The sequence below is a fragment of the Pelodiscus sinensis genome, chromosome 7 (genome assembly GCF_052426305.1).
Source record: "Pelodiscus sinensis isolate ZL-2025 chromosome 7, ASM5242630v1, whole genome shotgun sequence".
Taxonomy (NCBI): Eukaryota; Metazoa; Chordata; order Testudines; family Trionychidae; genus Pelodiscus; species Pelodiscus sinensis.
This window is the reverse complement of record NC_143058.1, coordinates 39,840,999-39,867,179: the sequence shown is the minus strand read 5'-3', so window position 1 is coordinate 39,867,179 and position 26,181 is coordinate 39,840,999. Positions and strand designations below refer to the sequence as shown.

Sequence of the window (26,181 nt, the reverse complement as noted above, 5' to 3'; positions counted from 1 at the left end):
AGAAAACAGGAAAAATGTAAACCCAGGTATGCCACGGTGAAAAAAGAGATTAGTTTCAATATTTATTATCAACAATGTTGAAACAGCGTTTAAAATATTGTAATAATTATTATGCAGAAAGTACTACATGTGTGCTATTTAGCACTGTTATTTTAATCCTAACTAAATCACATTGGTCATTGTCCATCTGAAAAGCATTGAGCAATACTTGAAAAAGTTACTGAGTTTATATTCAAATTTGCATGCCAAAATCCACTATTCTGTTTCAACTGTATGATTCTTGGGACAGGTTTCAAACTCACATATTGTACATACACTTTATCACTTAGCAAATGAAATACAAGCAAAGAACATATTTTTCCATTAATACTTGCAAATAAAATATGTATTCTTATTACATAATTTTAAAGTAATGAGTCATGACTCTGATTTTTTTTTTAAATTTTATTTGCACTGTTGGCCCAGGAATATTAGAGAGAAAGGTGGGTGACGTCATATATTTTATTGGACCAACTTCTGTTAGTGAAAGTGATAAGCTTTTGTGCTACACAGAGACTTGAAGAAGAGCTCTATGAAGAATGAAAGTTATATGTTTCGCCAGCAGAAGCTGGTCCAATGAAAGATATTACATCACTCACCTTGTTTGTCTCACTTCATATTTTGACTTAATCAGTCCAGTTATAAATCGTAAACGTGCAATATCTAAGCACCTATATCATAGCTATCCTTAATCATACATCAACATCTCAAAAGACAGATTTTACAAACATATGCATAAAATAGTAAATGGTGTCAATAAATGTAAATCTATTATTTTAGAAAATCGGGGTCCCCATTGTTAAAGTTATTAGAGTTTCTATTTAGATCTCACATAGCCAACTGACAACAGTTATCCTAGAATGTTAAACATGCAACTTTACTTGGAGATCCCACTACATTTTAGCTGTTTATTCAAAAAATAGCTATTCTTTATGTGTTTATAGCCATTCATTAATTTTTGTGATATTAGTAATATAACTACAAATTACATGAAATCCAAATCTTGAAATACATTTTTGCTTGTCCCCATAGAGACATACCATACACGGTAACACAAGTGTTAGGATCTAAACTGCTTTCACTGTGTTGAAGATTTCTCATTCAAAATAAAGTTTATTTATAGGTTATTAACTTACTATATTTTAAGTACATGCTAGAGAGCAACTATGTAATATCATATTTGGCATGCAGTTAATTCATGCTTTTTTATCCTTTGCTAATGCCATTTACCCGGTTTGCCATCATTAAAATCAGCTGTTTTTCACAAGTTATATGGGGGCATAGTTATTTCACATCAGTCATATAATACTAACATACTAGACTCCACTTACCTTTGCTATAATTCAGAGTGCATCAACACGATTTCCTGAACTGCAGTTCTTTTTATAAAGGAAGTCTTTATGTCCTCTACTAGCCAGTTATATTTCTTGATTTTTTTGTAAGACGTTCCCAGTCCCCTGAAATATACAGGCTAGTGGAGACCAGCTCCACTGAAGTACACACCTCTCTCTTCTGTCAAGCAAGTAGGTGGGGACAGCTGATTTTATTTTAGCCCCACATGTAAAAGATGGAACTTAGTGCCTATTTTTAGGGGGTGAGGCCTATATAGCCTGTGCTTGAGTCAATTACTTGTTGTAGAAACCTGTTGTAAAGGCACTATTACAGTGTGCTTTTGTCATATTTAAGGATAGCTTAAACACTTGTTCAATCAATCAAACTTTCTCCTACCTAAGTTACCATCACAGGCTAACTTCTGATTCTTGAGTTGTTTTTGATAAGACACTAGGTGCCCTAACGAAGTAAAATTTGTTATTAAAATATTTAAAAGCATCTTTTTTTAATTGTTTTTATCAGTCCCAATGAAAGACATATTCTTTTCTACTGAAAAAAGAAAAAGAAATACAGAATACGTCTTGTAAAGGCCCTTCTGACCAGGTCAGACTAGTTTGTAGACATACGTAAACAAACTAAGGCCAAATTCTGCACTCATATATGCATGCATACTACTGATTACAATACAATGAGCCCATATGCATCCAAGGGCAGCATTCTGGCCCTCAGTGTAAGCATACTTTTAAAAATAAATTTTCCCAATTCAGGGTTATTTGTTATCCCTAATTATTTATAACCAAAATATGAGACCAATTTTCTGTTTCAACATACAGGCAGTCCCCGGGTTACGTACAAGATAGGGACTGTAGGTTTGTTCTTAAGTTGAATTTGTATGTAAGTCAGAACTGGTACATATTGTAGGGGAAACTCTAGCCAAACATTTCTCCAGAGCTCAGTTTTATTATCCCACACCTCACTTCCCTCAGTCCTTTATTCTCAAGCTGAGGTGTCTGCTGAGAAAAGCCAGTCCGCATCTCCCTGGTCTGCTGGGGGGGAAGGCGCTAGCTTCGCGTCTCCCTGGTCTGCTGGGGGGAAGCCGCTAGTGCGGGGTTGCCTCACCCCGTTTGTAAGTAGGGATCCGATGTAAGTCGGATCCATGTAACCCGGGGACTGCCTGTATTTAGAACATACAAGAAGGGAAAAGAATTGCTACCTCACCGAAGAATTTCTAACAGCTATAATAAGAGTCAGTGAAAATCAGCAGAGACAGAGACAAGACATATCTTGTAAGAGCAGAAACCAGAATGAATAGAAACATGTTGTCTTTAAAGGAAAAACTGTATGAGCTGTTTTGATTTAGTGATGGAAAAAAAAATATCTCCAGTTAGGAAGAGAGAGACCTTGTTGGTGATATGGTCTATTCCCATCAATTAAATATTTCCACGTACTTTAAGAAAAGGTAACATCACTGCATTATCAGCTAGATTTTTATTTCATGTTTTAATTTTCCTGGAAAATGGATGAGTCCAAAGATGTTGATAGTGGTCCTATGGAGATAAGCAAGGCATTTAAGATAATGCCCAACTTTTAAGCACATGAGTAGTTTCACTAAACCTAACATGACTACTCACATGCTTAAAATTAGATGTGCTCAAGTGCCTTGCTGAATTGAGGGTCAGTGACTTTAATTGGATGTTTTTAAGAAATTCCTTCTAGAAAAAGAAGGCATCAAAGACCATTCTCTTAGTAGCATTAGACTGCATGTCCTGTTTATGAGCTCTTTGTATAGCATAACTTGAAACTCTTGGTGTTATTTTGAGACCTTAAATGCTGTAATTCTGTTTGCCCCTTACTTTCAATCACAAACTGTGTTTGTAGAGATAAAAAACATTACTCACCTGGATAGAAGCTGCTGATTCTTTCAGGGATAAGTGTGTATTTCTTAGGCAATATTTTTTTCAGAAAAACCTTTGACGTTGTAATATTGCAAGGTTCCTGGGGCACCACTGAGAGGGTAAAATCAGGGGCTATGTCTTGACTGGCATGATTTTCCGCAAATGCTTTTAATGGAAAAGTTTTTCTGTTAAAAGCATTTGCGGAAAAGAGCGTCTAGATTGGCACGGATGCTCTTCTGCAAAAGCACTTTTTGCAGAAAAGTGTCCATGCCAATCTAGACACGGTTTTGCGCAAGAAAGCCCCGATCGCCATTTTCGTGATCGGGGCTTTTTTTGCGCAAAACAATACTGCGTTGTCTACACTGGCCCTCCTGCGCAAAAGCATTTGCACAAGAGGGCTTTTGCCCGAACGGGAGCAGCATAGTATTTCCGCAAGAACACTGACAATCTTACATGAGATCTTCAGTGTTCTTGCGGAAATTCAAGAGGCCAGTCTAGACCCAGCCAGGGTGAATTGCTTAAAGAGAGGGTTACTTACACCCCAAGATTGAGGATCCTCCATTATAAGGCATGCCAAACCACCCACAAACAGCACTTTTGTTTGCCACACTGACCAACAATATGGCGCACAAGAAATCTTCTTACATCAGGTGGGGAACCGTTTTTGGATTGGGGGTCACTGACACACAGAAAAATCAGTTGGGGGCCACACAAAAGTGAAAAGCAAAAATACAAACTAACAAAAATCCCACCTCGTGGACCCTGAGAGGTGGAAAGACCCCCTCCCCATTTCCCTCACACAGGAGAACCTGGGGGTGGAGGGGGTCCAGACTAGCAAGGGGGAAGGGGAGGGGGAGCACCAGTGAGTGGAGACACTTCCTCCCATACCAGGCAGAGCCTGTGGATTGGATCTGGCTCTAACTTTCCTGACTCTAGCCCAGGAGGCTCTGAGCTACTCCCTATATATCAGGCAGCTGGTACTCCAGCCCCAGGGTGGGAGCTGCGAGTGGGTGGGGAAGGGAGGCATGGGGCTGCAGTGCCAGTGTGGGCTCCCCAATGCTGGAGGGTGGGGAGGAGCCCAGAACCTCATGGGCCAGTTCCAGGCAACCCAGTCCCCAGGCCTTCGGTTCCCCACCACAACCAGCACCACTCCTTACACAGATGAGAGGTTATGAAAACCAATCTCACCAAATCCCAACAGTTTCTCCCAATCCCAAAGGGCCAGCCACATTCCCAGGTCAATTTATACCTCAGTTTATACCTCAGATCTTACCCAAAAGAGCATGCTGTTCCAGTCCATTGGAATGTAAAATCTAAAGGTTTATTAATAAAGGAAAGAAAAGGTTGAGAGTAAAATTGTTAAAGGAAACAAATTACATATACCAATTACAAAGTTCATGGTGAAGAGATGGAAAAGTCTGCTGTGCTATCAGTCTCTGGATCAGTCCTTTCAGACTTAGTCATAGCAAAGATGCTCCTGAAGGAGGAGCTAGAATGAAGACAAAATGGAGGAGCTCTCATGGCCCTCTTTATACCCTTGCCAATGTGGAGGGACTTCCACTCTTATTGCTGTGTGAAAGTATATCCCAAGATGGAGTTTGTCACATGAGGAAGTCACCTATCTATGCACAACTTGCTTTTTGAAGCAGTAGCCATCACTTACATGCAGGTCTGAATATTCACTGCAAAGTTCCTCAGATGTGCATTGGCACTTATTAAGGCCCATTATCAGTCAAGTACTGCTATTCATTTGGCTAGCAACCCTTTCACAATAGACTAAGCCTTCGAGATTTCCCAGAAGCAAACATGTGAAATACAAGTATGCAGCTCATTACTCAAACCTTCCAATACAACAATGATACATGCATATGAAGAGCATAACAGAATCCACAAAACATAAGCTTTCAATAGATTTAGTGCAAACATATAACAGTGGTTGCACCAATGTTTTGTATGTTCACATCAGCATTCAATGATGTCACACATGCATCCAACTGAAGTATACTACTTCTGGGAGGAAAAAGCTGTGAAATCTCTGTTATTTCTAGTGTGATTTACATAGGGCTCACATAATGAAACACTGCATATGTCTTACCCATCTTTTTTTTACAGGGGCCTTAGTGGCCCTCTCAGAGAATTCATTATATTCTTGTTAATTAGAAGTTAAAACTATAGAATAGATAAATAGGTTGGCAAAGTGTACCACACATAAAAGGGAGTGGAGAATTGTGGCTGCTCCCATTTTTTGAAAGAACTAACTAAATTAGCTACTGCCAATTAATATCCATCATGTTTTTATTATAAGCCACATGAACATCAGTTCAGCTTCTGCTCACTGACAATAATGGCAGCCAAAAATGCTCAGCTAGTGAACTCGGTGTAAATGGTTCATCAACACTTTTTCTCACTTGAGAAGATTTTTTTTCAAATAAGATACACAAGTTAGAACCTCTGAAGTGCAAAAAATTGACAATGGAATCTGAAGACACCAGAGAAAAATCCCTGACTGTCAGGAATAAAGAAAAATTAGTTTAATTTCACTCCACTCTTCAGTGTATTAGGAACAAAAGAAAGCCTACCAACAGCATAGATTCATTATTAGATGGATATGGTAAAATTGTTCATGATACAGAAGTGTTCAATCAATATTTCTGTTCTGTATTTGGAAAGAAGCAGGATGATGTACTAATCGCATGAGGATGATGAAATAGGGTGTCAGATAACCTCTACCAGAGATAATTAAAGAGGGTGTCAGATAACCTCTACCAGAGATAATTTTTTTTTAAATAAGCTCTATCCTAGAGTCCTAGAAGAATTGGCTAAGGAGATCCTGCTCTCAACCATCTGGTAAAATTCACACTCATGCTTGCATAAGGGTATGATGGACATTGCAGAAGTCTCTAGAATCCTGTATAAACAATCTGCCTCTGTTCACAATTCAGCACTCTGGGTGGGACGTGTCTATTTCAGATTACTTTTGGTGTAAATAAATACACATCACACTAATATTCAAAGTATCTAAATGAATCAGCTCTTCCTATTTTTAATCTTTCTCAGATACTCCAGACTCTTCTCCCTCAACTCAGCCTAAGGATCTGTTCTACAGACTTTTGGTCAGGTCCATTCATAGAAATCTCTCCGCTCCTTGTGATTTTTTTCTTCAGACTGAACTCTCTCCCTGTTATGAGGCCCAGGCATTCATTAAGTAAACACCTGATGCCTCTTAGCCCTCCAGCTGACAAGCAGCTTATTAATTATGACACAGATGTAATGCATTTAAGTAACTGATTATTAATGCTTTCTGACTGTGATGGGGTCTCATTCCATTCTGCTGTCCTAAAAGAGTTGCCAAAATTGATTTATGGTATGCTGATAATTTTTAATAAATTTTGCATTACGATGGAAATTCCAGAATACTGGAGGAGTGCCAATGATACACCAGTGTTCAAAAAGGGCAAGCAAGATGATCCAAATAACTTGGCAAGTTAGCTTATGACCACCACAAGAGAAAAAATGATTTAATGGATAAAAAATATAGAATAGCAGTATAATTAATGCCAGTCCACATGATTTTATGAAAATAGGTTTATCAAATAGCCTTGATTTCACTCTTTGATGATATAACAAGATTGGGTGTAAAAGGCAATTGTATAGATGTAAGTTTTTTTATAATGCATGTGACTTAATACCAGACAACCTTCAGCTCAAAACCCCAACATTATACAGTATCAATAAAGGGCACGGATTAAATACTGGCTGAATGACAGAACTGAAAAACAGTTGTTAATGGGACTCATTGTTGAATGGGGGTGTTTTCTAAGGGGGTACTATAGGAACTGGTGCTACTCAGCATTTTCATTAGATAGCTGGAATAATTATAAATTTATTGCTAATAAAATCTGTAAACGATACAAAAATTAGAAGAATGATAAGTAATTATGAGGACAGGGCGATGGTAGAGAGCTTAGTAAGCTGGGCTCATTCATATAAAAATGCATTTTGTTGTCTGACTAACATGGTCAAATTAAAAACACATGTTCATTCAGGAAAATGAAAAGTCATGTAGCTAAAAACGAAGAACGTGATATGGAACTGTATCTTGGAAAGCAGCAACTCTGAAAAGAGGCTAGGGTGGAAAAGTAACTGAACATGAGCTCCCAGTGCAATACTAGGGCAAAAAGATCTAAAGAGATACTTTCATTTACTCACATTGGAATACTGAGTATATGTAGGGAGGTGATTTACTGCATCCAATTCTGATGTCTACATTTTAAAAAGGACATTGAAAAACTAGAGAGGGGGCAGAAAAGAGACACAAAAATGATTCCAGGGCTGGGGAAAATGATTTACACAAGAGATTTTAATAACTCATTCTGTTTAGCTTATTGAAAAGAAGATGGGACTTGAATCAAACTAAAATCTTCCCATGATGACCTTCCTTTATCCCATCATTCACTTGGCTTTTGTAACCATTTTGATAGCATTTTCAAGCAACATAGCGGAAACTGGGAACAACTGTGATTCTCACAGTGATGAATATAAACAGACGGCTGCAAGCATATCTAAAGTCACACAAAGACGTCAGAATTAAGATAATAAAAGCACCTGAGGAGGAGGCTTAAACTTCTACATCTTTTCCTGAAGTAGCTTTACTTTTGGGACTGAGATTCAGCTAACTACCAATGATGGGTGGGACTGCAGATCTGGATTTCAGCCCAGGCCATGCTGAAGTACAAGGCATGTCTGCTAATAATGAGGAGTATCACACAGATAAGTGAACTTCCCACAAGATTCCAGCTGTAATCACAAAGAACAATACTTGAGTGCACACCAGCATTTAAAAAGGGAGGTATCATCCAGTCAGGATGACCCTGGAGTTGTAAAGGGATCATAAGTAAATAGGCAGACTGACTCTACTATGTAGCAAAGCAGTGTGAATAGGAGGATTTGGCAGGAACACAACAGTTATTTTGATATGGAAATGCATCCATGCCTACTTCCTTGCAGGTAAATTTATCTCATATCCCAGTAAACACACTTCCAAATTCAGTTTAATAACATATGTTAAAAGAACCAGATGATTTATAACAAAAAGTTTTGTTTGTACTTGTAAGGTTATCATGAAATAATTATAATTATATGAATTATCATGAAATAATTCACGTTAACTCACATGACATTACAAGAGATTTCAGGGGCTTATCTGTACTGAACATACAAATCTTTGGAAGCCCACTCATCTCTGGAAGTGAGAATGCCACATTTCCAAAGGAACTTGTGAACCATTCCTGCAAAATTTTCAAGTGCAACTGATTTCACACATAGGGTGCTAATTTTCCATTTTTAAATATGTGTGCTTGCACACACAAATTAGCACTTGTAAGTTTTGTGTGTACAACAAACACTAGTTAATTTCACATGAACAATTCAGGAAGATATCTTAAAACAAGAGAGTGAGAGGAAGAGAGAAAGAGACTGAAGGAAGTTAGCAAATTATAGATGATCATAGATATCTGATAGGGGTCAAACCACAGGCCTCAGCCTAACATTTTTCTCAAGAAAGCTCACACCAAGCAGTAGACTGCAGCACAGTGTGAACAAACAGAACAAAGTGAGAGAAACAGATGAAGCTTTAGTGATAAATTTGTCAAACGCAGAACATACGCGTGTCAAGATAAATGTACTTAAAGGATACTCTTGTAAAAATAAAAATCAGCAGGATTAATTCAAAAATAATTCTGAATTTACTTACAAACATGACAATACGCAGGTACTGACTCCACACTAACATCAACTTTCCAAATGCTTGTCAGTTAGAATAGGGGTGGGCAAAAGGGCCTCCATGGGCCAGATCCAGCCTGCCAAGCAGGTTGATCTGGCACCTGGAGACCCTGCCACTCCCCCCTCCCTGGTCCCATCAGAGCCTAAAGGCGGGGGAGCGTGCATTGCTTAGAGTTGACTCTAAGTGCCGTGTGCCAGAGGGTAGGGAGCAAGAGACTTATCACGGTTCCCCCAAGACAATCAAGGTCTGGGGTGGGGGAGAAGTACGCGAAGTCTCCTCCTGCCCTGCCCTCGCCCTGCAAGGAGTGCGTGGCAGCAGGAGGAGACTTTGTGCGCTCCCCCACCCCCAAGCCCTGAGTACAAAGTCTCTTCCTGCCCTGCAAGGGGTGCAATGCTTCTAAGTGCTGCATGTTCCTTCCAGGACAGGGGCAGGGTGAGAGGAGACTTTGTGCACTTCCTTCCTCCCCTGCTCCCCCCCCTTCCCCCCAGCCCTGATTGATCTGAGGGTGAGAGGAGCATGCAAAGTCTCCTCCTGCTGCCAGGGGCATGGGAGCCGAGAGGGAACCGCCAGCTGTTCAGAATAGCTGGTGGTTCTTTGGTGGGGGGAGAGACTTTGTGCCCTCCCTCACCCCCAGACCAATCAGGGTCTGTCACTGGGGAAGTACGGAAGTATCCTGGCCTCACTCCTACTGCCTGAGGCCCCGCCCCATGTCAGGTAGGCCAGGACCACTTCACAAATTTCTGAAGTGGCCCCTGGTCAAAAATGATTGCCCACCTCTGGTTTAGAATGTAACCCTCTGTGCTGAATTACTAATTCCAGAAATAAATGTTAAGCCTGACTTCTTTCTCATTTACATCTCTATGAATCACCCACTGAAATTAAATAGTATGAATCCAGCATTAGTGAGATGAGAATCAGGCCCACTGATGCTAAAACTAAGTTAATCAAATTATATTAACCCAAAAGACTACAACACCATAAACAAATCTGTCAGACAAAGGATTCTTTATTAAAGTCAAAAGATTATTGTAATCATTTGAGCAAAATATAACCCATCTCTTCCTTTCTTACAGATCATCAGGCTATTTTGCTTACCATTTTAAGTCATTTTAAAGGTTCTCAGTCAATTTGCCATTTATCTGTTGCAAAACAAGTCCTCCTCACCCAGGATGCCCATTGGGTTAACAATTAACCAAGTTTGTTTCAACTAATTAATAATTCCCAGTAACATTTAAGTTGACCGAATCAATGTGTATTATGAGCTATTTGACATGCAAATTTCAAAATTCTATGATTCTAGATCACTTCTGAAAAACCCTGAAAGCTGGAGACTGTTCAGATTACCTTCAAGGAAAATGAGCATTTTCCTTTACAAACTTTTCAAGCACAGATTTTCAAACAGCCAGTTTTACTATGTGTGCGATAGGATACACCTCATCAAAAGCCATTATTTCATGCACAAATCAAAAAGAAAACTTATGTTAGTATGGACTTCATAAAGCTTTAGTAACAAGCTGCAACATAATTACAGGTTGCATTCTTATGCCATTTCCTTATGTTCAATGCTCATATAACATTTGGGCTACGTCTAGACTGCAAGCCTCTTTCAAAAGAGGCTTTTTCGAAAGATACTTTTGAAAAAGCTTCTTTCGAAAAAGAGCATCTAGACTACAATCAGTACTTTCGAAAAAGCAAGCTGTTTTTTTGAAAGAGAGCACCCAGGCAGTCTGGATGCTCTCTTTCAAAAAAGCACAGTTTGTATTACATAGCGCCTTTTTTTGAAAGAGCACTTTTGAAAAAAAGGCGTTATTCCTCGTGAAATGAGGAGTACCGCTGTCGAAAGAAAAGCCACGTTCTTTCGATTTAATTTCGAAAGAACACGGCTGTAGTCTAGACGCAGGAAAAGTTTTTTCGAAAAAAGGCTACTTTTTTCGAAAAAACCCTGCAGTCTAGACACAGGCTTGGGGGCAGCAGAAATGTAAGCTTTGAATCTTGTTTAGCATTATTTCGTCACACCAACTAGTTTAGTATGCACACTTTAAATTCAACAGTGGCATTCAATAAAAACAGCATTCTTACCAAGCACAGCAGTAGTGGCATGACAACCTACTTTAATTGAATTAATGCATTCGACTTCTGATTATGTAAGGAAAACACTTACTGTTATTTTAATTGATTCTTTTATTAATTTTTTTAAATGCAAAACCCCACTTCAATTCCCATTGTACTAAATGTTTTCCATTTTCTGTTGGGTAGAAAATGAATAGGACACACAGATTTCTTTCAATGTAAGCACTCAGAAAATACATTTTTGCTATGCTGCAGGGTATTTAAATTAACTCTTGCTATTTTGCCTTATATGCAGCCTGATCCTGAAGACTTTGCACAGTCAAAAGTAATCCCTAGCATTAGTTTAATGGGAGTTTTGGCTGTATTTAGACTGCAAAATCAGACTCTAAGAATAGGACTGGTCAATTCATGGAGTCCTCCTGTCTAATCCCTTAAAATTTCAATTGACTTCAATGATGGCTGGGAAGGTGTCCATCATGATTTTTTTAAATCTGTCAGCTGCCTTTTTTATAGGGGACAAAAGTGGTATGGTTGGTTGACACTGTGGCAGACCCAGGCAGGAGATGGTATTCATCTTGAGTGCCTCTGCTTCTATCTTTGTGATAGATCCAGAAGGTAGTTTGGGGCACTTCCTTTGAGCAGTTTCTCATCTTGCTATCTTTCCTGTTAATGTGTATTTAAGATCACTAGGGGTTAAAGAGAGAAAAGTTCATAGCATGAGCACTTTTGTACAACAGGTTTGCATTTCAAAGGGTATGTTAAGAGTCTAGTGTGCTTAGGTTACAGCTGTAGCTAAATGCATTTTTTTCTGTCTGTGCCTGATAAAATACGCGAGCTCTTTCTTTAGATGACAGGTTTCAGAGAATCTCAGAGATGTAGCTGTGTTAGTCTGTATCTGCAAAAACGAAGAGGAGTCCTTTGGCACCTTAGAGCAGATGTAAGTGAATAGACGACTAGTCGACTATCCAAAAAGCTTAGGCTTATCAAGTAGTTAAGTCGACGACTCGCATTCCCCCCACTGCTGCCTGTGCACCTGGCTCCTACTACATTTAAACTGCAGAGCCACAACGACAGTAGCTGCTGGACCTGACGTGAGCTGGAACTGAGCTGGGCTTGCTCAGTCCTGGCTCGCGCCGGGTTCGGATCATACCCCTACTGTGCCTCTGCAGTTTAAATGTATGCATGACAGACTCCTACTATATTTAAACTGCAGAGACACAGTGGAGGTGACTCTGAACTAGGCGCAAGCTGGAACCCCTGAGTTACGAACGAATTATGGACCAAACACTTGGCCATAACTCGATCCATTCGTAATTCGGACCCCATTTAGTTACACACGACCACGCTGTTAGTAAGCGTGGGTCGCGTTTGTAACTCGGGGACCACCTTTACCACCGCTCAATGGGAGCTTTGGTTGTAAGTGCGAACGGTCGTAACTCGATCGTTTGCAACTTGGGGAGCAGCTGTAATCATGCAGCCAATAAAAATTATATCTTCTACCTGCCTCTTAACATCCTTTCCTTAGAGACTCACAAATTTATTAGCACAGAAGCTTTCGTGGGTAAAACCTACTTCATTAGATGAAAGCTTCTGCCCTAATAAATGTTATGCTATGAAAGCTTATGACCTAATAAATCTGTAGGTTTCAGAGAGATAGCCCTGCAGTTTCTCTCAGGAGTCTGTTGGCAATTTGCTATTCCAGACAGAAAAACTTCAAAAACAGACTGCAGAAAGAAAGTGCTGAGCTGGAATTCATATGCAAATTTGATACCCTGAACCAAGGTCTAAATAAACACATGGAGTGGTTTTCACATTACAGTAGGTAGTTTCCCATTCAGGTAGTCTCATCTTCTCACCACTAAGACTGAAGCTCATCTGAGGAAGTGGGTTTTGTCTACGAAAGCTCATGATTATATATATATATATATATATATATATATATATATATATATATAAATTGTTAATCTCTAAGGGTATGTCTACACTAGCCCCCTAGTTCGAACTAGGGAGGCTAATGTAGGCATTCGAAGTTGCAAATGAAGCCCGGGATTTAAATATCCCGGGCTTCATTTGCATCTTCCCGGGCGCCGCCATTTTTAAATGTCCCTTAGTCCGAACTCTGTGCCCGCGGCTACACACGGCACGGAGTAGGTAGTTGGAATTAGGATCTCTAATTCGAACTCCCAGTACACCTCATTCCTTATTTAAATCCCGGGCTTCATTTGCAACTTCGAATGCCTACATTAGCCTTCCTAGTTCGAACTAGGAGGCTATTGTAGACATACCCTAAGGTGCCACAGGACTACTCCGTCTTCTCATCATTGTTGGAGATGAGCCATATCCATTCTGATTTAATTTGCACTGATGTTACTGTCTCATCTGTCTGTATCCTTTTTTCCCCCTTCCTGTCTTTCTTTCTTTTTCTCTTCAGCATCTGAGGAAGTGAGCTGTAGCTGACAAAAGCTTATGTTCTAATATCCTAATAAATCTGTTAGTCTTTAAAGTGCCACCAGACTTCTTGTTGTTTTTCCTTTCGATGTAGATCTTTAAACCATTAGCAAGCCTTTGTTGCCTCAAGACTATATTGTACTGTTGTAGTGAGCTTTACATCTTGAGGCCATCTGGAAACTGTAGCTAGTGTGAAATGTGGCTGCCCACTTCCTGAGCAGAGTTTCATGGCAAGCACATAAGGCCAGTGCTTCATGGTTTGCGCTGGATGCTCTAAATTCCAGTTGGAGTTTGGACTGCAGATTTATTCTGAAAAATTACAATATAAAAATGGCATTTTCTTCAACAGATATGTTCTCTGGGGTATTCAGAATCCTATTTACTGACTTTAATGACAAAAATAACTTTTTATTGCTTTTTACTCTGGTCAGTGTCATAGAGCTAATCCATTTATAGGAGCCTGAGCTGCATTCTGCTTCTTTGTGTTCATCCTTAACATATCTGTTTACTGAGTTTGTCAGTTACATCTGTGAAATAAATGAGATTGAATCAAAATAATGCAGAACTCTTCTTACAAATAATGATGGCCAAAAAAGAAAAAGTCCTGATGCTCAACCCAGACTAAATTTGCAAGACTTAGCACTTAGGGAAAATAGCTTTTATTTGTTAGACACACAACAAATGGAACAAACTTGATTAGGAATAACTGAGGGACGGACACTGAATATGGAATTCCATTATACTGTGTCCGCAGTGTCATTTTTCTGGATAGACAGCACTTTAAGGTATTTGCTTTAACTTATAAAATTATAAATAGATTGAATCCTGATTATCTGAGAGACTACCTCCCTCTCGCTCAAAGATACCACAGCAGTTGAAATCAGCAGAGGCATATGAGCAAGCATCTTAGTAGTTTGAGAATTTGTCTACATTGATTGCCAACAGAACAACAAAAGGTCATTCACAGAAGCTTAAAAAAGTCCACTCCCCAAAGTTTTGCCAAGCAAGTGGCAGTGTGAACTGCATGTTATTGGCTGAAGCAAGTCTCCTGCTGACAACGTAAATTCTGCTTGTGGAGAATTTTTCCGGACAAACAATGTTCACACCTCCAGACTTGTAGCGACACAGCCGCATCAATATGTCATATCAGTGTAATGTAGACAAAGCCGACGAGTAAGAAGTTGATGGTAGAGTATTTCCTGTAAGAAGTCCTCATCTCTGGAAATCACTCTTCCCTGTGGTCTGCCAGAGTCCAAATCTGTAAATCTTGGCACATTAAGAGGCTCATCTTTGTTTTGGGGATTTTAGGAAGGGAGTGGGTTTAATGTTAGAGAGTTGCGATAAATATTATGGTTTTAACTGTAACGTGTAGCAAAGATGTTTCTGATGTTCAGCGGTAGCCTACTGCATTATGTATGTAAGGTGAAATTCTGAATCCACTGAAGTTAACAGACTTCAGTGGACCCAGAATTCCATCCCTTGTGTCTAGTCTGAATTCTTTTTTCATACTCTACACTCTGTATTTGCAAAAACACCTGGAAGACTGACAAATTGAATTGAAAGAAATAGGTCTTCTGTGAGGATTTAATGCCAACAGGTGTCATTAAAAAATCAATTCTTTTTTGCTAACTATAAATAAGGTGAAAAAATATTATCTGAAGCCAAATAAATAGGTCTTTTGAGTCACTTAAACTAAAAAAGTCAATTTTAACAGAAAAATAAAAGTTTCAGTTTCTTGATATAATGGTTGGGTAATAAATTATTGAAAAATAGGCATATAATGTCGTAACTATCTTAATCATAGAATACTGGAACTGGAAGGGCTTGGGAGAGGTCATCAAGTTAACAGTATGATATAAATGTTAAATTCTGTCTAAAACTAAGTGAAAATTTTGATATTTAGCAGATAGTGTCTCATCTTTTATATTGTCCTATATCACTTTAATTAATAATATTCTACATTACAACTAAACTGGGCTCAAACTGGGTTCACAAACTAACCAATATAAATGTTAGGATGCCTCTTACAGCATTCCAGGGTGTAAATTTCTGAGCTGTCTTTTGGAAAACATAGGAAGTGGCCCTTTAATAGCATATTTCTCAGAATAGTAATCTTCCGTCAGCTAGAGACGCCAGTCAGCCTCCAAATGCAGCTTTGGAATCTGTTTTGGTTCAGTGACTCTAAGAGTTAATTAATGTGCACATAAGGTTCAAGTTCACACAAGTATTAGATTTTGTTTCTTTTGTTCTTTATTTCTGGCTCTTCTTTTTCATCATGATTTGCTTACATATAGATTTTCGCTTAAGGGAAACTGATCACCATTGATCTCACCATTGGAGATTTAATGAAGAGGGATATACAGAACCAGCCACATGAACTCCAGTTTATCTGCGTCATTTATTTGTTTTTTTGTCTTTTCAGTACTAGTAGCAATGCTTTTGGGAGAATTCTACTTTCATTCCTGAGGTTGATTATAGCTGTTTGTTTAAATATCACATTCAACTGTAGTATTAGTTTTCTACAATAATAATACAAAGCACTCAAACAGAACTAATCATTCATAGTGTCACAGGACAGGGAAACTGCAACTGAAATTCCTGTGTATGGTCCAGCAAGGGCTTCCATTATCCATTATTATCTTTCCAGCTCTCCAGCCATTGTCTCTTGTACAGAGACAAATGTCTCTCTCCCTCCTTACCTAACTGACTGCACAGTTCCATGTCTGCTCTATGAATTTCCCAGTAAAGTCAAACTGCTTGAAACAGGCCAGCATTTTCTCCTCAATGATGGCAGATAGTGTAATTGCTACAGTTAAGTTATCACACAGCACTTCCTCACCAAGCTCATTTATATTTAAGGTGATAGAATTACAAAGAAACCATATTAAAACAGTAAAAGAACCTATACATATGCTAATAAGCTTACCAGACATCACTCCAACTCTATTAAGTATTCGAGTTGGTAAGCAGTCCTTCAAATTCCACCGACAGTTTTTGCAGTGGTTATCAGTTCAGTACTGCTTTGACTCAGAACAAGCACCCTCATGAATCTGAGAGTCATTCCTTTATCCAGCTTGTGTCTTTCAACAGGCAATCCAGCTAGACAATGAGTCTCTCTTGGAGAATGGATCCAGATGTGGGTAGATTTGCATTCCCCTCCTCCCAAGTATTTTCTAGGAATCCCACTTCGTTTTCTTTTTTGGCACATTGACTTAAAGAATCCTTTAAAGCTCATAACTCTTACCAGGGTTTACATTAGCCATGTCTTCTTTCAAAAAAGTAATATGCCAATCCACAATAATACATAAACATTTGTTTTCTTTGTACAATCAGTTCCTCAAATACTTAAACTTAATGTAGTAAGGTCTATTGCGTGAAATTGACACACGTATCACACAAAGATCACAGTATTTTATGGGGGGTGGGGAGGCATGGTTTTCTACTCCCACTTTACAGAAGTGGAAATTGAGGGAGGTTAAGGGACTTGCCCAAAACCACACAGCAAGTCTATGGCAAACAACCTACAGGTAGAAACTCTCTTAACTGGGATTCTCTCATCTTGCAACATCCGTGATCTGGCACAAGATGTTGCAGGACCAGAGAGCCCCAGTGGAGGGCCAGCAGCAAGGAGCCCTGCAGGGCCAGCAGGGCAGTGAGGCTGCCCAGTGGGTTTGAGAGATCCAGTGCATGGCTGCCAGGCAGGAGCCACCTCAGCACGGTTGGCTTGGAAGTGGGGCCAGCAGTAGGTGGGGAGCCAGCCAGGAGGCTAGTGGGCCAGGCCGGGGGAGCCATGGCAGAGGTCCAGAAATGACCTCCCCTGGTTCAGCAAAATCCCTCATCTGTGACTGGTCAGGTCCCAAGGGTGCCACACCAGGGAGGTCCAGCCTGTACTTCACTGAACCATACTGAAGCCTGTATTTAGGAAAATAAGACTGTCAATGGCAATATTAGAGCATCAGTTAATTGACAGGTCAGAGGAAAATGATAAGGCCACACTATAGCATGCAAATACCTCTAGCTGGGAGACAAAAAGTGGTTGTCACAACCTCCACCTACATAACAACTCTTAAAGTTCCCTCCTTTATTACAGAAACTGAAACGAATTTTATTTCTGATGACATTTAAGATGTTTTGTTCTTCACCCACATGAAGTATAATGTAGGTAATTGTTCAAGGTGACACAGGCTTAAATGCTTCAGTATTTCTGGAGAGTTAGTACTATAAGTGGAAATTCCCCCCAGTTGGCTGATTATCAAAAGAAATCTATACTGCGCAAAAAGATTAATCCCAAGTTTACACAGGCCTTTGCTAGTGTATACTCTAACATAGGCCTCTTAGTGGTAGAAAATCTACCAGGAATATGTTTTCCTAAACCAGACACTGGATTTGACACTCCTCACAAACACATTTTGCAACATTTCAGATCCAAATTTCCCAACTTTTATCATGAACCTGAACCAAACTCTGAATATGAACTACCCTAAATTTTGAAAAAGTTTGAATGCAAATCTTGTATTTCTATCCAAAATGTAACACCTAAGGCCCATCTCCATTTCAAATTACAGATAGTCCCCGACTTACGAACAAGTTATGTACCAAACACTTGGTCGTAACTTGATCTGTTCGTAAGTTGCATCCCATTCATTTAAATGGGACCACGCTGTTTGTAAGCGCGGATCACCGTTCGTAAGTCGGGGACTGGCTGTATAAGAGGTTGGTCATAAGTGCAGATGGTCGTATGTCGATGTGTTCCTAAGTCGGGGACCGCCTGTATATTGATGTATTTTTTTGCACATGATAGTATGGGATTTATATCAGCAGTGTAATCTGCCTTTCAGACTATAACTATGACCTGCAAGTCATAACAACTTTGCTGTTCTTGTATTGAACCTCCCATGGGAAAATTTAGGGATAAGGCTAAGATATATCATTGTGGGGAGTGAGATGGGATATATTGTTTTTCTTTATTTCTAATTTTTTAAAACGTCTTTATTGTTAGGGTCAAATTGAGTAGCAAGCTGAAAGTGTGGGCAATTTAGTCACAGAGAGAAGTGCAATAGAGGTTAATTATATAATCATTATTATTGTTTTTAACAAACACATTGCTAATTCCAAATTACCAAAATGTACAATCTACTTATTGCCTCTTCAGAAGTGATTGATGGGGTCTGTATTTTTAATAGGATAGTGTATATTGTGGCTCTGTCATTACTGAAAAATTATGGTAACAAGTACAATCTCAGGCATATAAACTATTAACATTTTAATGACATTTGCAAAACATTAGTAAATCAAAATTATATAACATATATCTAAAAACTGTGACATGATTCTGTCATATTTTACTTTGAACTCATTATACACATTTAGGGTATTCGTCTGAAAAAGAAAAGATGAAAAGATAATTTTTTCAATTGATAAACACGTCTAATTCTTTCATTGCATTCAGCTTTGATTATACAACTATGATTCCCCTTTGTCACTTTGACAATCAAGTGCATTGTTCTAAAAATATCTATACTTTTTGTGTGTGAAGAAATTAATGCACTGTTTTATCTTCTGTAACAGCACTATTTCTAGGGGAAAAGAGGTAATTATGTGTGTTGAGGTCTTTTTTTGCAATAGTGTCAATAACCTCCTATTGCACACAGTAACTCTACAAATAAAATCCCAACTTGAATAATGAAAGGAATGTCAATTAAATTCACATTTTAGTGCATTCTATGCCGTTTTCTTAAAAAAAGAACCATATACTGTATCATCAGTTTTGTTTTACTTCTAAAACACACACACAAACACACACACACACTTACACTTTATCTTACTTGTTTTGAAAAAGGTAAAAAAGCAAGAAATCAGTTAAAATGTGCTGACCTTCAGAGTTGTTGTTCTGACCACTTTCAGATGACATCTTGTCAAAAAATGTTTTCCCGCTTTTCCCGTCTGAATCTTTCACAGAAATGATGGAAAGACTCCCAGGCTGATTCTTAAATGTTGGTGAATGCAAACTTCTCTCAATTTCTACTTCCTGTTAGAAGACATTAAGGGGATGTGTGTTAAAAGATATCAGTAGGAAACAGATGTGGTTTTCTGGGGGAGGAGAGTGCGTGAAGGTGGGGGAAGAGGGTTCCTTACATGAGTGATGATGAAGTTACAGGGTAAATCTCTTATGACTGTGCAGAGAGATACAAATACATGGCTGTGCTTACTTTACATTTCAACAAAGGGTGATTCCTGGAAATAGCTTGCCTTCTCATTTGGCATTTTTTTCATGATTCTCCCCACACTCAGAAAAAGAAACTTTGGTTATAAGTATCTCAATTAAAAACACCAACTGCTCATAAGATATATATTTGTTTAAAAAATGTGGACAAAGGGAATTTCATTAACTTGTAAATAACATTTATAACCCTTAAAATATGTCAGAGCTCACATACACAGAATAAAATGCAAGACTATGTAGCACTTTAAAGACTAACAAGATGGATTTTTAGGTGATGAGCTTTCATGGGCCAGACCCACTTCCTCAGAACAAATAGGTATTAATCAACAGTTTGATTTTTAATATAATTTCATGATATTTCAAATGGATTTCATTAATCACAATGGACCCTAATTCCATCTCTGCATTGAATACAATTATCACCATAAAAATATCTACAGTACTTTGAAACAAAATGAATAAATAGTTTCCAACCCCAAACTACAGTGTCACTAAATTGGATGCTTTGGCATGCTGTTTCCTGGCATGATATGCCACCTAGTACAAACTTGTTCACCATCTTGTCCACAACGAATCTAAAGCTTTGGACAAAGTCTTTAAATTAAGCAAGTTAGACAAGGCAGCTCCAGCAGTAAAAATTTCCTTTATATTTCAAGGGAATAGGCTGAAAGAGCCCAGTAAGCTGAGGTCATTTTCCTATTCGGTGTATAAAGAGGATACATTTTCCAAACAACTATAAGGCAGAGACATAACAAACAAGTCACTTATGACATTTACTGCTTTTTAAATATACTAGAGCTGTGTGAAAAAGGAATATAAGAGTCTAGCTTTTCAAACGCACTTATTTGACTTTTCAAACACAGTATGTGACTTTTCCATATTATATTTTCTCATATTGTCAAAAGCTTTTTAGATAAACAGCTATTCGACAAATTTTGTGACAAGAATGTAAACTAGAGCTAGAATTACCTGACACTTTTTGAGTCTTGTGAAATATCTGAATACACTTAATCACAACATTTAAAGGAATAACATTTCTTTTTTGTACCTTCCACTCTTTGTAGTATTACTTTATCTAAGGCAGCATTTCCCAAAGTGTGGTCCGTGACCCAGTACCAGTCTTTAGAAAAAAAATACCAGTCCTTAGAAAAATTATCATGCACGATACTATTAATTTGTGTGACAGGGTAGCAGCAACCCGTGCTGCTGAGAGCAATGTCATGGCCCTCTTGGGAGAGAGCCCGCTGCCGCGGCGTCTCTGCCAGGCATGATCCCGGGAAACAGGGCTATATCTGGCCGGCGCTAGGATCCAGGCAGAAGGCCATGCGCACCGATGCAGAACGCCCGGTGCCAGACACAGTCAGCTAGCGCTGGCCAATAAAGCAGCTGGGATTGGGGCCAGGAGGGGGTGGGGGGCAGAACAACCCATCGGGCGCCATGTGCATTGACGCAGAATGCCCGGTGCTGGATGCAGCTGGGGAAGCCGGCACTGGCCGATAAAGCAGCTGGGATTGGGGCCAAAAGGGGAGGAGCAGAACAACCCACTGGACAGGTAGGGCCAGCGACACAATTTATTTGCATATTCATCATTTGCTTAATGAATATGCAAACAAATGTTACCTGTCCTCCAAAAGCTTGTGAATGGGTTTACTGGTCCCCAGTATCAAAAAAATTGGGAACCACTGATCTAAGGCTACGTTTACACTGCAACAGTTTTTTTGGTACCAGAGTATCCCGAAATAGCTATCCTGCATCTTCATACAAGCCGATTATTTTGAGCTCACTATTCCGACGTCCCTGTAAACCTCATTCTACAAGGAGTGAGGGACGTTTCGTAATAACGCTATTTTTTGAAATTTGGCACTGTGTAGACAGCACCAAATATGACATAAGCTATTTTGATATATGATCGAAATAAGATATTCAATTTGCATAGCTCAAATTGCGTATTTTATTTCAAGTTACTGTGCAGTGTAGCCCAAGAGTATTCACGAAACACTAAATGACAAATTAGAAGGTGAAACACACACATATAAAGCCCTATTTTGAAAAGCACTGTTTAAAAAGATGTGGTCCTTGATTTTCAGTCTCCACTTTTGTACCCATAATGAACTGTAGATACAAAATTATGCACACTGTGTTAATAGAAACAAAATTTGACCTCTGAAATTATGTTTTGGTTGAGACCTATCTAGAACCAACCCATTAAAATTTAAAGAAAAAAATGGAAATGTTGGAAGGAAGGGAAATAGGGTGCCCAGATGCCCCAATTTTATAGGGAAAGTCCCGATAGTTGGGATTTTGTCTTACATGGGTACCTATTACCTCCTGTCCTCCCATCCTGATATTTCACACTTGCTATCTGGTGACTCCTGGGAAGAAGAAGCATTTTACAACAATCATCTGCATTTTTACATCTATAAGACTGTGTCCAGACTCAGGGTTTTTTTCGAAAAAAGTAGCCTTTTTTCGAAAAAACTTCACCTGTGTCTAGACTGCAGCCGCGTTCTTTCGAAATTAAATCGAAAGAATGCAGCTTTTCTTTCGACGGTGGTAAACCTAATTCCACGAGGAAGAACGCCTTCTTTCGAAAGTGCTCTTTCGAAAGAAGGTGTTCTTGAAAGCAAACAGGCTTTTTAGAAAGAGAGCATCCAGACTCACTGGGTGCTTTCTTTCGAAAAAGCGGCTTGCTTTTTTGAAATTCCGCGTGCAGTCTAGACGCTCTCTTTCGAAAGAGGCTCTTTCGAGCCTCTAAGTATCTTTCGAAAGAGCCTCTTTCGAAAGAGGCTTGCAGTCTAGACATAGCCTAAGGGTCGTGCTAAACTAATCTGATAGGAGGAGGAGTGGGTAGCAAAGGAACAGGAACTCTACTAACCAAGTTCACCTAAAAATTTTGAGCTTACACAATCTAGTATTTTCTGGCAAAAAGCCAAGTTCTCCGAGCATCCTTCCACTGTGGTATTTGGGTCCTTAGCAAACTCCTGCTGATAGCTTTGCTTTTATCAAGTCAGTCCATCAGTATGCCTTGCTGTCCCTTGTTCTTTCAGGGCCTGATTCTCATGTTTGCCAAGATTACTTCAAACCTTATGTAAAGAAGCCTTCAAATGGGCATAATTTACATATACCTTGTAGGCCCTTTACATTGCCAGAGTGAGGTTCTGTGGTTTGAGTGTAAATGAGAATCGGGCCCTTATTTTTATTTGTTTTACCTTTGAACTAGGGCTGTCAAGCGATTAAAAAATCACGATTAATCATGTGATTAGAAAATTTAATTGTGATTAATTGCATGTGCCTCCCCTTTGAAACGCTGCCACGGCATTTCAATGGGGCAGTGCTGCATGGAGCCTGGGATCAGCTGGAGTGCTGGAAGGCCCCAGCTGATCCCAGGCTCCATGCAGCGCTACCTCTTTGAAGCACCACGGAGGCATATCAAAGGGGCAGCGCAACACGGAGCCCAGGATCAGCTGGAGTGCTGATCCCGGGCTCTGCATTGCACTGCCCCTTTGAAGCGCCACTGCGGCACTTCAAAGGAGCAGAACAGCATTAACACCGGCGATTAACACCTTAAAAAATTTAACATGTTAATCCTGGACTGCGTTAATTGCAGGCGTTAACACATGACAATTGACCACCCTACTATGAACCTAAAAGAATGCTGGACTTCATTGATCTGAAAATCTGCAGTATAATCCTGATGAGATAGAGGTGTTTACTGTTACTTATTTGTTGTACATTTGCACAGCAGTGTTTCTTTATATTTGAAAAGAAAATACTGTACATTTTTCAAGCATAGAATAAGATCATGTAATTTGCTAAATACCCTTCAACAGGGCCTTTAAGTACTTCATTGTTATATGTATTTGTGTCAGATTAAATTCACTCTTAAGAATTGTAATGAAAAGAAGACATATTAAAAAGTATTTCAATGAGTTTCAGTTGTGCCTCTAAGTAGCAATGGAGACTCCCTAATGGTTAAACCTTTTAAAACTAATTTGTACTAGCATATTTAAATGGATGTGTTAATGAGTTTAACGTGTTGCCTTGCAAAGGATTTTTTTTGAGTACTCCAAACAATATTTGTCTTTACTTTTGAAAGGATTGATGAAGTTCCAAATTTCTGGGGCCAGAGTTGTGTGATATGCTACAGGATTTTTATCCCATAAGAGACTGAGTTGAAACTAGTTAATGAGATGGCTGTCAATCAAGCCTGAGGTGCACATGGAGGAAGATGCTTCTCTAAGGAGCTCTTCATGGAGTCACTGTGGTCACTGGTTCAGGAGGTATCTTAAGTTCACGTTAATTAACTAAAACTGTTCTATATCTGAGAATGAGATATTCAATGAGTTTAGGAGGGAGTTGTGTTTAAAAGGACATCATTTTAAAAGAGAACATGTGCTTTTTTTCTTTCTGTGTCATCTGCAAGTGGTATATACATTTGTTATCATTCATTCTGGTTTGTACCACCCTGCACCTAATCTGTTTTTGCTGTATTGTAAGGCAAGGAAAATAAGTAGTAGTGGAACCAAAGGCACAGCTAATCTGAAACACGATAAAGTTCGGAGCAGAAGCCGATGACCCTAAGCCCCATCAAAAATGTCACCACTGCATAGTATGGCTGGTGACCTAGAGTCCAAGTTCCATTTGTAACTGAGGGATTCCTGGTCCTGCAGCCCATAGACATCAAGCAGTAAAGAGCAACCAGGGGGCAAAGGCTTTGGTGGGACTAGCTCTACTGAGGTACAGGACAATCAGCACATGCTCCCTGTAGTACAAGACTGAGAGACACTGGAATGACAAGGCATACAGGATTTGGGGGAGCTGTTTCAGATTACATGATTCTGTTGCCTCTACTCCTGCTTTTCTGTGTTAGTTAAGAAGAAATAGAACGGACTGTTAAGCTGAGAAATAAATTATATTTGTTTGTATGCGGAAGGTGAGTTTAGAGCTCAAAAGGAATGGCTTTAATTAATAATGGAAGGTGTGGAGACATACTAGAGGGAGATGATGAAGTTAAGAACTAGATTAGAGGGGAAGAAGTTGGAACTAAGGGGAGAAAACTAATGGATCACTGAGGGATAAATGATGGTTTCTCCTACCTGGCCCTGAGCCACTTTCCCATTATGATATGGCTAGAAAGAGGAGAAAGGAAGAGAGATCCCCTCTTTCTTTTCATTTCCTTACCAATTTCATTTATTTCCTCCCAAGACACTGCTCTGAACCACAATGTCCCAGAAGTTTATTTTGTAAATATGATCACCCTGCCATGGGAAGCAGGACAGTTTGCAAATTGCTACCAGCCAAACCATTCATTTGGGGTTAGCCATCACTTCTTTGGAGAGATTAAATACACCCTTCTTTAACACATTCTAATTGTCTTTTGTACACGTGTTTTAGAGAATGAATTGCATATACCAGGGAAATGGGCTGATGCACATATATTGGGGAGTTCTTGATAAAAGTACAGGCAGTCCCCGAGTTACGTACAAGATAGGGACTGTAGGTTTGTTCTTAAGCCCCTGGGGTGTCCCTCTGCGGGCGTGCTCCAAGGCTTTGCTCCCCGTCTCCCTGGTCTGCTGGTCGGGAGACGGGGAGCAAAGCTGCGGAGCACGCCCGCAGGGGACAGCTCAAGCGCGCCCGGGCTGTCCCACTGCGGGTGTGCTCCAAGGCTTTGCTCCCCATCTCCCTGCAGACTAGGGAGACGGGGAGCAGCTTTTCTCGCCCCGGAGGACGGGGGCGGCGGACCGTGGCGCATCTGGGCATCCCGCCGCTCCCGTCCTCTGGGGCGAGAAAAGCCCCGTTCGTAACTGCGGATCCAACATAAGTCGGATCCGCGTAACTTGGGGACTGCCTGTAGTGCAAGAAGTTTTAAAAATCTTGGGATCCTACATGTAATCAAACTCTTCGCATCGGCAATGGCAACTTGATGTAGATCAGAATCCAAGTTGATGAGACAGTTAGGATACGTCTAAACTACATGGCTCCGTCGACGGAATAACGTGGCTGCCGACAAAGGGCTTTGATGTTGGCAGGGGAGCGTCCAGACTAGCGCGCTGAGTGGACAAACAGCTAATCACCTGTTTGTCGGCTCAGCACGGCAGCCATGTAAATGTAAGGGGACTGTTACCCCTTACTAAAACTCTGTGGGAGTTTTTGGTTTACCAGCTTCAGAAGGGGAAGGGTTCATGAGACTGACAGACCCCAGAGACAATGGAAAGCAGTCAACACTCCAGCTCAGCCTGACTGACAGGTTGTAAGTGGGGATTGTTCTGGCTCTGTCTCTGAACAAACAAGCTGTGTGCAGAAGAGGTCCTGCAAAGACAGAGAGCTGAAAGAGGAGTACAAGAAGAAGTCCTGCAGCGACAGAACCAGACCCAGACAGGCCAAGCAGTGCA

At 39.8% G+C, this 26,181-nt stretch overlaps 1 protein-coding gene across 3 annotated transcripts in view; it reads right to left on the bottom strand.

Annotated features, from left to right (window-relative positions):
- XIRP2 (xin actin binding repeat containing 2) overlaps window positions 1-26,181 on the bottom strand; it is a 187,478-nt gene that overhangs the window by 76,404 nt on the left and 84,893 nt on the right. The window contains exon 2 of one of the 3 annotated variants that reach the window (XM_075933533.2): window positions 19,441-19,594. In XM_075933533.2, coding sequence (XP_075789648.2) covers window positions 19,441-19,594 — 154 coding nt within the window. Of the gene's footprint in view, window positions 1-1,370; window positions 1,596-16,492; window positions 17,164-19,440; window positions 19,595-26,181 lie in introns of those variants that run through there. The other 2 variants (XM_006135766.5, XM_006135767.4) reach the window with 2 other exon arrangements.